Raw genomic sequence first — 13,490 nt, 5'->3', positions numbered from 1 at the left:
TATAGCAGCCGGAGCTGAGAGTGTGTACGAAGACCGTGGAGATTCGATTAAGCGCCGATCACAGCAACTCGGACTGACGTATGAGACGACTTGGCGTAGTTTACAGCTTGTAAAAGAAATGAAGCCGCTCAACCTTCCTAAGCGACATTGCTTCGCCCTATAGTCTTTTGAAAAGTTCCAAAAAGGCTCCGACGTTTTCGAGTCAAATTTTGTTCAACGAAGAGGCCCATTGCTGCCTCAATGAGTATGTAAACAAGCAATTACTGCATTTGGGACGAAGAGTAACCTGAAGAGATTCCAGAGCTGCCAATTCATCCAGAAGAATAACGGTTTGGTGTGGTTTGTGGGCCGTTGGACACATCGGTTTATATTTCTTCAGAAATATGGCGACCGTTATCACCGTGCCGTTTCCACGACAGTCGGGTCTACGTAACCGGAACGAACCGGGTTTTTATCCGGCCAAGGACTGTCAACTCGCCACAATTCTGCCGCTAGAACAACAACAATACCGTTATCACTCCACGATAACCGACTATTTGAATCCTGGAATTGAAGCTCGTTACCTCAAATTTAAAAAGATGGCGCGCATCCATCAATGGATTTATTGAGAGAATACTTCAGTGAGTAGATAATTTCACGTTTTGTGCCACTAAGATCGTGTGATATTACGTCGTTAGACTTTTTCCTGTAGGGATATGTAAGGTCTAAAGTCTATGCGGACAATTCCGCCAATTACCAGTCAAAATGCTCGAACGAGTCATCGAAAATTGGACTCAAAGGATGGATCATCTGAGACGTGGCCGCGGTCAACATTAGAGAGAGATAATCTTCAAAAAATAAATACAAAGAACGTTCTTTCGAATGATAATAAATATTCCCCATTAAATTCGAAGTTTCTGTGTTCTTTCTTTAAATAAGTAGGGAATCACCATGCGGACTATTTCGAAAGTGGTGCATTTTCCATACTTTTTACGGTTTTCTGATTGGCACTTACATTCTCTGTTGAATGAAATGGATATAAAGCTGCTTTATGATTACATGCGATAAAGGAGGAATCTTTATTGGATAATCATCAAACTCAACTCGTAGCAACAATAACTACAAGAAAAAAATCTCATTTACTTACAAATTGTGAAAATTGTATGCAATCTTTCAAAAATTATGTATGAGTGTAATATACATACATATGTAATTGTAATATTTAAAGCATTCTAGGAAGAGCGAACCCCTTTTTCATATACATACTTAGCGCAACATAGTTCCAGCTTTTTCTATTATAGTAATTTCTTTGATAATGCAGAATATATCACTATACTTCTCAATACGCAGCAGGGTTTCTACGAATTTTACTAATGTGTGCTGGCTTGAGTTGTTGCTCCAAGTAATTTTGAGGAGTACTGCCGAGGTGACAATCTTTGGCTGGATAAAAATCCAAGTTCGTTCCGTTTAAAAAGAACTATAAACTCAAGCATGTGAATCCTATTTACATGTATTTAAAAACACTTACGTATCCCGATATTTTATGGTATACTATACAGCTTAATACAATATACATATGTATATACAAATATCAATCAAATTCACAAATATATGGAAAACATATCTAAAACAACTGTATTAATATATGTATGTTCACATACAGAAACTTCTTTATAAAACACCGTATGTAACAAAAAACATTATGGAGATGACCCACATTTAAAATATTTCCCCAAATCGTATAATTGACATTTCGGTTTTGTAAATGCAAAACGGAAATTTTAGTGATTTCGGTTTCCTAGAAGCCGCACGTGTATAAAACTAATCTATACAAATTTCCACAAATTGCATTTTCCAATAATAAAGAAATATATTCTCATAATTAGCAATTGGCACACGTGTGACTTTAACGGAATTTTTCCACGGCTACAAAAAATGCATACATAACCAAGTTCCCTCACAAAAATTAAGACAAATAAATAATTCTCAATTTAACTACAGTAAGTATAAAGTAATTTGTAACCAATATTTTTCAGAGAGAAAGCGAAATAAAGCCATAATATCTTTTTTTAGCTAGAAATTTATTTTGTATTACAATACGACAATCCTGCCTTCACAATATCTGAGCAAGTATATTAGAAAATAAACATAAGTATGTATGTATGTTCATTTAGTTATGTATATGTGGAAATAGAAGAACATGAACATTAATACGAGACTAATCTGCACAAGACTTAATTTCTTATCTCTAAACCATTTAATCAATTTCAAATTAACAGCAACTCAAAAATTTATAAAATGTCTATGACAATAAGAAACAACAAACAAAAAGTGCATAAAGAAATATAAATATGCTTTAGATACTTTTATATTTTTCTCAACAGCACACATTTCTAGCTATTATATGTATGTACGTCTTATATTTATTTTTTGTCTGCTGGCAAATTAAGAAACGTCGTTCACATATTGTCATAAACTTTTCACTTGGTGGCCATTTATTTTTACAGCGTGCGCTGTTCGTTTGTTTGTGCATTTGTAGCCGCGGCATCGTCATTGATGCACATCCATTGGTTCTCGTTATTTTCCTTCCACAGTGTCACTTTATTGTCACCACCAGTAACGGCTAATATATTTCCGGTCATTGACCAACTCACACTCCAAACCACATCATCAAAAGTATGCAATATTGTTGACGACCATGTTGTAAAATCAGTGCTATTCCAGATAATAACATGACGATCTTGTGACGCCGACGCGATTTGTGAACGGGCCAGCCCGATTGATGGCGCCCATGCTACGTCACGCACCCAGTCAGAGTGTCCCTCAAGCCGATTTTCTTCCACCCAACGATCAGCATCTTCTCGCCATATTTTCACACAATTATCGCAGCCAGCACTAGCGAGACGCTTAACCGCAGTGTTTCGTGTTGAAGAACGCTGATCGAATGCTGGTTCTGGCACAGTTGAAGAACACCAAGAAATTGCATTGCAACCGATAGTGTGTGCATTCGAGATCTTCTTGCTATCCCAAACGCCATATTCTATGTTGCATGTTAGTATGGATATCGAACCATCCGAACTGCCGCACGCTAGTATCAGACCGTATTCTGCAGGTGCAAAAGCTACCGAATTAACGGAGGAATCGTGATTGTTGTACTCATAGCTAAAAAAAGTATTTTTGTTAGTAAACGATACCGTCATATCTGATATGTGTGTATGTATTTACAATTTCGTCCATTCATTTGCAGCGCCCTCTTTCCATACGATAACTTTACGATCATATGAGCAGGAAGCCAATAGATTTCCAAACTTGGGATGAGCCCATGCTACTTGCCACACAGGCCCTTGATGACCCTTGAGGTCAGCAATCAAAATTTGATTTCCGTTCTTTACATCGAACACCTTTACAGACCCATCTGATGAGCAAGTTGCCAAATGCAGTCCATAGTAGTCCAGCACAGCATTGTGGATCATATCCTCATGACCGGTGTCTACTGTGTTGATCAAACTAACCATTTTAGCCAAATTTAATGGATACTGTGCAATATAAGCTTATAATAATCACGAAAAATTTATTTTTTATCGGACAAGGCGGCTTCTGAGCTAATTCGCGTTTCGTTTGACGTGGAGCTATGATCGGTGGTGCCGGACTATAATACAAACTAGAATACATAAACAAAATCGGAAAAAGTTAGATTAAACCAACTGAGAAAAAAAATTGTATGTAATAACATTTGTAGTATTAGTTAAAAACTATTTTTGTTATTTATATATCTTTCTACATATATATTTGGCTTTAACATTTTTTTTGTTAAATTACTATTTATTCATTTCATCTGGTATTACAAATCGATCAGCTGACTGTATTTAAATCTATAAAGTCGGCAACCCTTCTTCACTTCAAACAATTTGCCGCCAAATAAACATCAATTGCAATAAGTTTTTCGCAAGTTCTGCAAATCTACTGGAAATCCAAAGTTTTGCAAATAAACTTTATTCACATAATGGAGGATGGGGGTGGCAATAGACCAAAAATTCTACAAAACACAGGCAAATTTACGTCGGACACACGTGCTGAAGGGTGAGTATTTTGCAAAATATAACAAATTGTGAGAAAATTGTATTTGTTGAACTGCACACAGCGATGACTTCTTCAACGAGGCTGGATACCGGCAGTCGCGTGAAAACGACAAAATCGACTCCAAATATGGCTTCGACCGTGTAAAAGATAGCCTTGAGCGTACTGGTTACCTCATAAACATGCACTCAGTAAGTTACGTTTACTATAATAGTTTTCAGTAGCTTTAAATATACAGTGCTTTATTTTCTGCAGACCGAGATTTTGGATGAAGACCGTCGTCTGGTTGCTGCCTTGGATTTGTTTTTCATTCAAATGGATGGCTCACGCTTCAAATGTACTGTAGCTTATAAACCATATTTATTGATACGACCGGATGAGAAACAGTCTCATGAAGTGGCACGTTTTCTGAGTCGCAAATATTCTGGCCAATTGGCAAATGTAGAACACATAAGTAAAGAAGACCTCGACTTGGCAAATCATTTAGTGGGTAAAAAACAACACTTTCTCAAACTTTCATTTCTAAATCAAACCGCTATGACGAAAGTGCGTCGTGAATTAAACGCAGCGGTCAAACGCAATTTGGAACGTGAGAAATCCAACACATTTTACATGCAAATGTTGTCGTCCTCACTGGCCGCGTCCAATATCGGTAGCGATGGTGAAGTCAAAAAACAAATGGATTATATGGATCTTATATTGGACATACGTGAGCATGACGTGCCTTATCATGTGCGTGTGTCTATTGATTTAAGCATATTTTGCGGTCAATGGTACAATATACGCTGCCGTAGCGGTGGTTTGGAATTACCAATAATAACACAACGTCCGGATTTACTCGAGCGACCTGAGCCAGTAGTTTTAGCTTTTGATATTGAAACCACAAAATTACCACTAAAATTTCCGGATGCACAAACAGATCAAATTATGATGATTTCATATATGATTGATGGTCAAGGTTATCTCATAACAAATCGTGAAATAATTTCCACAGATGTAGATGACTTTGAATATACACCGAAACCAGAATTCGAAGGCAATTTTATCGTATTTAATGAAAAGAATGAAATGCATTTAATACAGAAATTTTTCGACCACATAATGGAAGTGCGTCCACATATTGTGGTGACATACAACGGTGACTTCTTCGATTGGCCATTTGTTGAGACGCGAGCTGCTGTCTATGATTTAGACATGAAACAGGAGATTGGTTTCTCAAAACTGCGAGATGGTTTTTATTTGAGTCGCCCCGCTATACATATGGATTGTCTATGTTGGGTAAGAAATATTTTGAAATTTGAGTAATTATTTATAGTTTTTGTGTTTATCAGGTAAAACGTGATTCCTATCTACCAGTCGGTTCGCAAGGTCTAAAAGCTGTAGCGAAGGCTAAATTGCGTTACGATCCAGTTGAGCTGGATCCAGAAGATATGTGTCGGATGGCTGTGGAGCAACCACAAGTTTTGTCTAACTACTCAGTGTCGGATGCGGTAGCCACCTACTATTTGTATATGAAATACGTACATCCCTTCATTTTCGCCTTGAACACAATCATTCCTATGGAACCAGATGAAATTTTGCGCAAGGGTTCGGGCACGCTGTGTGAAACCTTACTTATGGTGCAAGCTTATCATGCCAACATTGTTTATCCCAACAAGCAACAGAATGAGCTAAATAAATTGTCGAATGAGGGTCATGTATTAGATTCGGAAACATACGTTGGCGGCCATGTAGAAGCGCTAGAGTCGGGCGTTTTTCGTGCGGATATACCATGTCGTTTTCGTCTCGATCCAAATATGGTCAATCAATTAAAAGATAATGTAACCAAAGTGTTAGTGCATGCCATTGAGGTGGAAGAGGGTGTGCCAATAGAAAAGGTGACAAATTTAGAGGAGGTGAATAAGGAAATAACACAAGCGTTGCAAGGTGATTATACCCAATTAACTTATTATAATGTTGAGTTACCTTTATTATATATATTTTTAAGGTCTCCATGATATACCCAATCGTCTGGAACAACCTGTCATATACCATTTGGACGTTGGCGCTATGTATCCCAATATCATCCTCACCAACCGACTGCAACCTTCGGCTATGGTGAGTGAAACCGATTGCGCTGCTTGCGATTTTAACAAGCCAGGCGCTAAATGTAAACGCGTCATGGATTGGCTGTGGCGTGGAGAGATGTTACCTGCGACACGGAATGAGTTTCAACGCATACAACAACAATTGGAAACAGAAAAATTTCCACCACTTTTCCCAGGCGGACCGAACCGTGCTTTCCATGAACTCTCACGCGAAGATCAGGCCGCCTATGAGAAGAAACGTCTCAGCGATTACTGTCGTAAGGCTTATAAAAAGACGAAAATCACAAAACTGGAAACACGCACCTCCACCGTTTGTGAACAGGAGAACAGTTTCTATGTGGATACAGTGCGGGCATTTCGTGATCGTCGCTACGAGTACAAAGGGCTCACAAAGGTGGCGAAGGCAGCTGTCAATGCTGCACTGTCGTCTGGTGATGCTGCCGAGATTAAAGCAGCGAAGGGCAGAGAAGTTCTGTATGATTCGTTGCAATTGGCACACAAGTGTATTTTGAACTCTTTCTACGGTTATGTGATGCGAAGGGGTGCGCGTTGGCATTCTATGCCAATGGCGGGCATTGTCTGTTATACTGGTTCGAACATTATTACAAAGGCGCGTGAGATAATCGAACGTGTCGGACGCCCATTAGAGTTGGATACTGATGGTATTTGGTGTATTCTGCCCGGTTCGTTCCCCCAAGAGTTTACGATACAGACGACACACGAAAAGAAAAAGAAATTCAACATCTCCTATCCCAATGCGGTGCTAAACACAATGGTGAAAGAGTATTTCACCAACGATCAATATCATGAATTGATCAAGCCCGCGCAAGATGGCAAATTGCCGGAATATCGCATACGTGAAGAGAATTCAATTTTCTTTGAAGTGGATGGTCCCTACTTGGCTATGGTGTTGCCGGCGGCAAAGGAAGAGGGTAAAAAACTGAAGAAACGTTATGCTGTCTTCAATTTCGATGGTTCACTTGCTGAGTTGAAAGGTTTCGAGGTGAAACGACGTGGTGAATTGCAGTTAATTAAGAACTTTCAAAGTTCAGTCTTCGAAGCTTTCTTGGCGGGCAATACTTTAGAGGAATGCTATGCTTCTGTCGCCAAAGTTGCTGACTACTGGCTGGATGTGCTTTATAGTCGCGGTTCTAATCTACCTGATTCGGAACTTTTTGATTTGATCGCTGAAAACAAATCGATGTCCAAGAAACTGGAAGATTATGGTGAACAAAAGAGTACTTCCATTTCCACAGCGAAGCGTTTGGCCGAATTTTTGGGCGATCAGATAGTCAAAGATGCTGGTTTGGCTTGCAAGTATATAATTTCGAAGAAACCAGAAGGTGCACCCGTCACAGAACGTGCGATTCCGCTGGCTATTTTTCAATCGGAGCCGAATGTGCGTCGTTACCATCTGCGCCGCTGGCTGAAGGACAGCACTATGGGCGATGCGGACATACGTGATGTGCTGGACTGGAACTATTACATCGAACGTCTGGGTGGCACTATACAAAAAATCATTACCATACCAGCAGCGCTGCAGGGACTTTCGAATCCCGTGCCGCGCGTTCAACATCCCGATTGGTTGCATAAAAAAATACTCGAAAAGAACGATGTGCTGAAGCAGCGACGCATTAATGAAATGTTCATGCCGAAAGCGAAAACAACGCGTGAAATACGCGCCACCAGCGAGGCAGCCGATATGGAGGATTTGGTAGCCAGAAATGCAGCTGAAGGCTCGCTCAGCGGACGTCCTGTTGTAACGAAACGCAAGCGTGTGAATTCGGGTGAAAACGAGGAGACAGAAGATGAAGCTAACAAGGCAGCCGAAGCGGCAACATGGCGCCAAGCGCTTGGTGCGCCGCCACCGATTGGCACAACGCGCGCCGAAATAATCGAATGGGTGCGTTTTCAAAAGAAAAAGTGGGCATGGCAGTTAGAGCGTCGTTTACGTCTGCGCCAAGCCAACAAGAGACCACGCAACGAACAAACATTGGCGCCACTAATGCCAAGCGCCAGAGATGGCGTAACAGCCACCGGCACAATAGGTGGCTTCTTGCGACGGGCACAACGCGCGCTTATCGATCACGTGTGGCATGTCTTGCAAATAGTGCCAAATGATGATATGGGTCATTTCACGGTGTGGTTGATGATTGGTGACGAACTGCATCGCATCAAGTTGACAGTGCCGCGTATTTTCTACGTAAACCAACGCAGCGTTGCGCCACCAGAAGATGGCCAATTGTGGAAGAAAGTCAACCGCGTGCTACCACGTGCGCGTCCCGTCTATAATCTATATCGTTATAGCGTGCCGGAGCAAGTGTTCAAGGATAATTGTCTAGGTATGCTGGCCGATTTGGCGACGCCTGATATTGAGGGTATCTATGAGACACAAATGTCTTTAGAGTTTCGCGCGCTCATGGATATGGGTTGCATGTGTTCGGTTCAGCGCCAGGAGGCACAACGTTTGGCCTCGCTCGCCACGAAAGACTTGGATAGCTTCTCAATTGAACAGCTGGAGCAACGGTTGCAGGGTCACACATATTTGAAAGACTATCAACACAAATTGCGTAAAATATATCTTTATCAACACAATACGCCCACAACCAAAAAGGAAATATGGGGTCTCTTTCTTTTGTCTAGCAGAAAGGCATTAATCTTTGCCCTAGACACAGTGCGCACCAATCAAATGCCAAATATGCGCACACTCTACACAGCCGAACGCTTGGCGCTCATCAAAACTATGAAAGATGTGGCTGAAATAGAACGTTTGCCACCGGAAGAGTTCACGTTCGAAGTGCTCATCGAAGTAGATGTGAAGCAGATCTATCGCCACATACAGCGCGCGCTTACCGCCTATAAGGATGAGAAGCGCGGCCCATCTATGCTGTATGTGCAAACGGCGACGGAAGCGCGTAAACTGAACTCGGCTATGCCTGTCTTACTTGACTTCCCACAAGCGCTCATACATATCACAGACGATGCGTCTCTTTTGTCTGGTTTGGATTGGCAGCGTCAGGGATCACGTGCGTTGGTACGGCACTTTTTGCATTTGAACAATGTGGTCGAGATGATGTTGGATCAGTGTCGCTACTTTCAGGTATGTAAAAATTAGGGAACTTACAAGTCTTTTCATTTTAAAAATTCTGAACGGATTTCTAGCATCTTCATTTGTTTAGAGACGAATATAGTTCTCGAATTTTGTTTTTGGAAAAATTTTCCGCTATATTCAAAATTGTTGATATACCCAGATAACCTAAAATTTCCCTATTTTTTAATATTTCCTTCGGCGGAATTGTTTTCAAAAAATTTCAAATAATAAACGCAAGAATTAACTTCGACTTCAAATTTTTTTTAATACTCCTCAGGTACCCATCGGTAATATGCCACCCGACACAGTGCTCTTCGGCGCGGATCTATTTTTTGCGCGCATTCTACAGCGCAATAATTTCGTGCTCTGGTGGTCGACCACTACACGACCGGATTTGGGTGGTCGTGAGGCCGATGACAGTCGTCTATTGGCTGAATTTGAAGAGAGTATTACGGTCGTACAGAACCGACCGGGTTTCTATAGTGATGTGTGTGTAGAGCTGGCGCTGGACAGCTTAGCCGTTAGCGCCTTGCTACAATCAAATCGCATACAAGAGATGGAGGGTGCCAGCTCGGCAGTAACCTTCGATGTGATACCACAAGCTTCGTTGGAGGAAATGATTGGCACGGTGCCCGCTGCAACGTTACCCAGTTATGATGAAACGGCGCTGTGCTCCGCCGCCTTTCGTGTGCTGCGACATATGGTTAACGGTTGGTTACGCGAAGTAGCCCTGAATCAGAATATCTTCGCTGATTTCCAATTGATACATTTCTATCGTTGGGTGCGTTCTTCAAATGCATTATTGTACGATCCGGCTTTACGACGTACCTTGAATAATTTAATGCGTAAAATGTTTTTGCGCATTGTGGCGGAGTTCAAGCGTTTGGGCGCGACAATTATCTACGCCGACTTCAATCGCATCATACTTAATTCGGGCAAGAAGACTGTTGCTGATGCTTTGGGCTATGTGGAGTATGTAGTACAGAGCTTACGCAATAAGGAACTATTCCATTCGATACAGTTGTCCTATGAGCAATGCTGGAATTTCATGCTGTGGCTCGATCACGCCAACTACGCTGGCATACGTGGTCAGCTGCCGCCGGGCGTAACGAGTGACACCGTTTTGTGTGGTGTTGATGATGACGATGAAGATGGCGATAAGGCAAATAGCACAACGAAGTCTAAGCGTCGCACCAATGAGGACGAAGAGGAGGACGAGGATGACATCGAAGAGATTGTGCGTCCAGAGGCAGATGAAACCGGTACAGCCGACGGCGAAAGCGAACAACAGTTGTCGCTAGAATTGAACTGGACTATTGGTGAACATCTGCCTGATGAAAATGCTTGCCGTGAGAAATTCGAAACGCTGCTCACACTATTTATGCAATCCTTGGCCGAAGGCAAAGACACCAGGCAAGCTATCAAAGAAATATCACATCCTGCTTTTGATTTTGTATCAAAGTTGCATAAAAATTATGGCAAAGGTCGACCAAGTCCGGGTTTAGACTTGACGCGTGCCGTAGTGAAAGCGTTGAGTGTTGACAAAGGTTTGACCGACGACGTGAACGAGTTGCGACGTAATATGTTACGACTCGTAGGAATTGGCGAGTTCTCAGATCTTGCTGAGTGGAAAGATCCCAGCGACACTTACACCATTGCTGAAGTGATTTGTAAAGCATGTAACCATTGTCGTGACTTGGACTTATGCAAAGACAAACATCGAGCAATGAAGGACGGCATGTAAGTACATAAGATTCCAACAAAATTTTTTTTAGGATTTGAATAGGACTAGCTTAACTAAATTAGTAATTCTACTTGTTGACTAGGACTGCTCTTGACATATGTACATATTTTCAACTGCTCTTCAAATGCCAATAATTTGTTTACAATTTTTCTTACAGCCCTGTTTGGTTATGTGCACAATGTTTCGTAGCGTATGAAAATGAGGAGATCGAAATGCGCATTATCGACGTGGTGCAACGCAAGGTCATGTCCTATGTACTGCAAGATTTGAGATGCGCACGTTGCAATGAAATAAAACGTGAAAATCTTGCTGAGTTCTGTCCTTGTGCTGGCGAATTCGTGCCACTTATAAGCGGTCGTGAAATCAAAGGTCTGCTAAGTACCTTTCGACGTGTCGCGGAATATCACAAAATGCAACTGCTGCAGGAGACAGTGGAGCAAGTCATTGCGACGTAACCCATTATCTTCTAACTTAATCTACTTTAAATACGTTTCACTAACAATCATAAAAGTGTCGTGTGTGTTTTACCATTCGTTTTTTATTTTCTTCTAGGAGGCGTTATTATTTTAAAGACCATAAAGAAATAAATTGTTTACCGTATTTTAATTAACACGCAAAACTTCTTAATGCACCGTTGGCAGTTGGCCACAAGCGGCTTTTGAAAATTGCATCCTAATGAATATTAAAAATCTAATTGGTTGAAGTGATGGAATCGATTTTGACTTCAGGGAACTTGAATTCGGGGAATTTAGTCATATCGACCTTGCCATCACCGCCGAATTGCTTTGCAACGCGTTCCAATTCGTTCTTCAACTCGCGTTCAATTTCGGGTGTTGAATCAACCAATTTACCACCACTAAAATATGGAAGATAAAAGGTACTCGTTTATTTCTCTACTCTATATTTACTATTATAAATTAGTATGTGTACCTGCTGCGCTTCTTGTAGTCGCGCACTTTGTCCAAGAAGAGCTGTTGGATGGGGTCGGAGACTTTGTTGAACGCTGGTGCCATGATGCCAATGCTACGACGTGCCTCGGTGCGCAGCACGCGTACGGTAGACAGTACTGATTGCGACAACATCTGCAAATAATTTTTAAATGTTTAGCAGTCTAAAAGTTTCCAATTTCACGCATAAATAATAGCAGAGTAACCTAAAAGGTTATGTAATGACGTTTGTCAATTCGCTTCTTGTTGTTCGTTAGACTGTTTTGTTTGTTATTTTGACTGAAGTGTGGTTAGACAAGCACTTAACTTTTATTTTTATGTAACATTTACCTTGTTTTTTAATGTGTATTAATTAAAATTCCTCACAAATTATATTTGCGATAAGAATACTCTCAATCAGAATGAAGACAACTGCTGCGGTTGGTGCTGTCAAAACTTTTTTCGCAAGTTCAAATGTCAAAATTGTATTCAATTAAAGTTGGCTGCTATTTAAAAGAGTATGTTCAAGAACATTGACGTATTTTAAAAGACTATTCGTCGACAGATGTCGCTCATAAATTATTTGTGAAATGCTTCCCGATCTGTACATTTCGAATATATCCGATTTCTTTGGTTTTAAATTTATTTTGATATGTTTTAGTAAAAAAACCTTGAAAGGTACATTTTCGGGAAGGTTTTCTAAATAAAAGAAATATACGGTAGACTTTACAATCAAATAGAATAGTGAATTCATCTTTTTAACTGCGGATGGTATCTACACTTCCGCCGTATTCTTCCTATGAAGCTAGATTCTGAGCAGGTGATCATATACTGAGAAACAAATTCTCATCATAGATCCAAAATAGCTCATTGAACTTGAAACGAAAGAAACCGACATCAGTTCGAAGCCCAATTTTACTAACTTGGGTTAGGCGACGACGGAGATATGGTCTTGTTGTTGTTGTAGTGGCTAAGTAGATTCCATCTAAAACGGTTTAAATGCCGATATAAAAGGCTTTGGCCGCATAAAGACGGGTTAATTCTTGTAACCTAGAACTGGCTGTTGTCGGAATTGGGAGCAGACCTGTCGGCTTTAATATTTCGTTGTGTCCGTTCTCATATTTTGTCCTGTCCGTTTTTCTGCAATGTAGTTGATGTCGATACCGCTTGGTGAATTCCCGAAGACTCAAACCGTCATCGTCCCGTTTTCGTATAAAACACTGTAAATTCCGTTGCTTCTACAGCTCGTTGGTCCTTGGCATGTATCTAGGGTTGGATAAATCAGTGTCTCGGAAAATCTTTCAAATATAGAAACAACTCCTTCAAAAGTCTATCAATGTTTCAGCAAGTGAGTTAAATTTTCTCAAGGTTGCCTCGATACTCCATCCCTAAAATACTTACGTTTTCCCACCTTTACTCCATCTCGTTTCTGTTTTCCTTTCTACCAGCAACACATGTCTATAGCTGGGTATAACAAGTCTGCCAACGCAAAAACCCCGCAAAGCTCGAAGCACAATTGGAAGTTCATTCATAAAATCCAACTGTTGACATATTTACATACATATAAAAAAGCGTAGTAAGCGAGA

General features: G+C 40.8%; 3 protein-coding genes across 3 annotated transcripts; 1 reads left to right on the top strand and 2 right to left on the bottom strand.

Moving 5' to 3' along the window:
• Nucleotides 1-2,041: 2,041 nt before the first annotated feature.
• LOC105231897 (protein SEC13 homolog) lies at nt 2,042-3,621 on the bottom strand. Its single transcript, XM_011213408.4, has 2 exons — nt 3,205-3,621; nt 2,042-3,141 (listed from the first exon to the last, which is right to left on the bottom strand). The coding sequence occupies exons 1-2, from the start codon at nt 3,492-3,494 to the stop codon at nt 2,481-2,483; spliced, it is 951 nt and encodes a 316-aa protein (XP_011211710.2). The 5' UTR covers nt 3,495-3,621; the 3' UTR covers nt 2,042-2,480.
• A 243-nt stretch (nt 3,622-3,864) lies between these two features.
• Nucleotides 3,865-11,462, top strand: LOC105231894 (DNA polymerase epsilon catalytic subunit 1). Its single transcript, XM_011213401.4, has 7 exons — nt 3,865-4,059; nt 4,121-4,247; nt 4,312-5,334; nt 5,388-5,982; nt 6,044-9,243; nt 9,512-10,974; nt 11,136-11,462. Exons 1-7 carry the CDS (start codon nt 3,983-3,985, stop codon nt 11,431-11,433), a joined length of 6,783 nt encoding a protein of 2,260 aa, XP_011211703.2. The 5' UTR covers nt 3,865-3,982; the 3' UTR covers nt 11,434-11,462.
• Nucleotides 11,463-11,496: 34 nt separating this feature from the next.
• On the bottom strand, nt 11,497-12,409 carry LOC105231895 (ATP synthase-coupling factor 6, mitochondrial). The gene is made up of 3 exons (XM_011213402.4): nt 12,256-12,409; nt 11,909-12,060; nt 11,497-11,834 (listed from the first exon to the last, which is right to left on the bottom strand). The coding sequence occupies exons 2-3, from the start codon at nt 12,058-12,060 to the stop codon at nt 11,669-11,671; spliced, it is 318 nt and encodes a 105-aa protein (XP_011211704.1). The 5' UTR covers nt 12,256-12,409; the 3' UTR covers nt 11,497-11,668.
• Nucleotides 12,410-13,490: the final 1,081 nt, after the last annotated feature.

Source organism: Bactrocera dorsalis, unplaced genomic scaffold (assembly GCF_023373825.1).
Source record: "Bactrocera dorsalis isolate Fly_Bdor unplaced genomic scaffold, ASM2337382v1 BdCtg252, whole genome shotgun sequence".
In the NCBI taxonomy this organism is placed as follows: domain Eukaryota; kingdom Metazoa; phylum Arthropoda; class Insecta; order Diptera; family Tephritidae; genus Bactrocera; species Bactrocera dorsalis.
This window is presented reverse-complemented; position numbering and strand designations above follow the sequence as displayed.

What these genes read in the sequence shown, in the direction of transcription:
- LOC105231897 (XM_011213408.4), bottom strand. Translation starts at nt 3,494, where the DNA reads ATGGTTAGTTTGATCAACACAGTAGACACCGGTCATGAGGATATGATC. An exon ending in GCAAATGAATGGACGAAATT is followed by an intron (nt 3,142 to 3,204) that starts GTAAATACATAC and finishes TACTTTTTTTAG; the next exon opens with CTATGAGTACAACAATCACG.
- LOC105231894 (XM_011213401.4), top strand. Translation starts at nt 3,983, where the DNA reads ATGGAGGATGGGGGTGGCAATAGACCAAAAATTCTACAAAACACAGGC. An exon ending in AATAACACAAGCGTTGCAAG is followed by an intron (nt 5,983 to 6,043) that starts GTGATTATACCC and finishes TATATTTTTAAG; the next exon opens with GTCTCCATGATATACCCAAT. An exon ending in CGAGCAATGAAGGACGGCAT is followed by an intron (nt 10,975 to 11,135) that starts GTAAGTACATAA and finishes TTTTTCTTACAG; the next exon opens with CCCTGTTTGGTTATGTGCAC.
- LOC105231895 (XM_011213402.4), bottom strand. Translation starts at nt 12,060, where the DNA reads ATGTTGTCGCAATCAGTACTGTCTACCGTACGCGTGCTGCGCACCGAG. An exon ending in GACTACAAGAAGCGCAGCAG is followed by an intron (nt 11,835 to 11,908) that starts GTACACATACTA and finishes TCCATATTTTAG; the next exon opens with TGGTGGTAAATTGGTTGATT.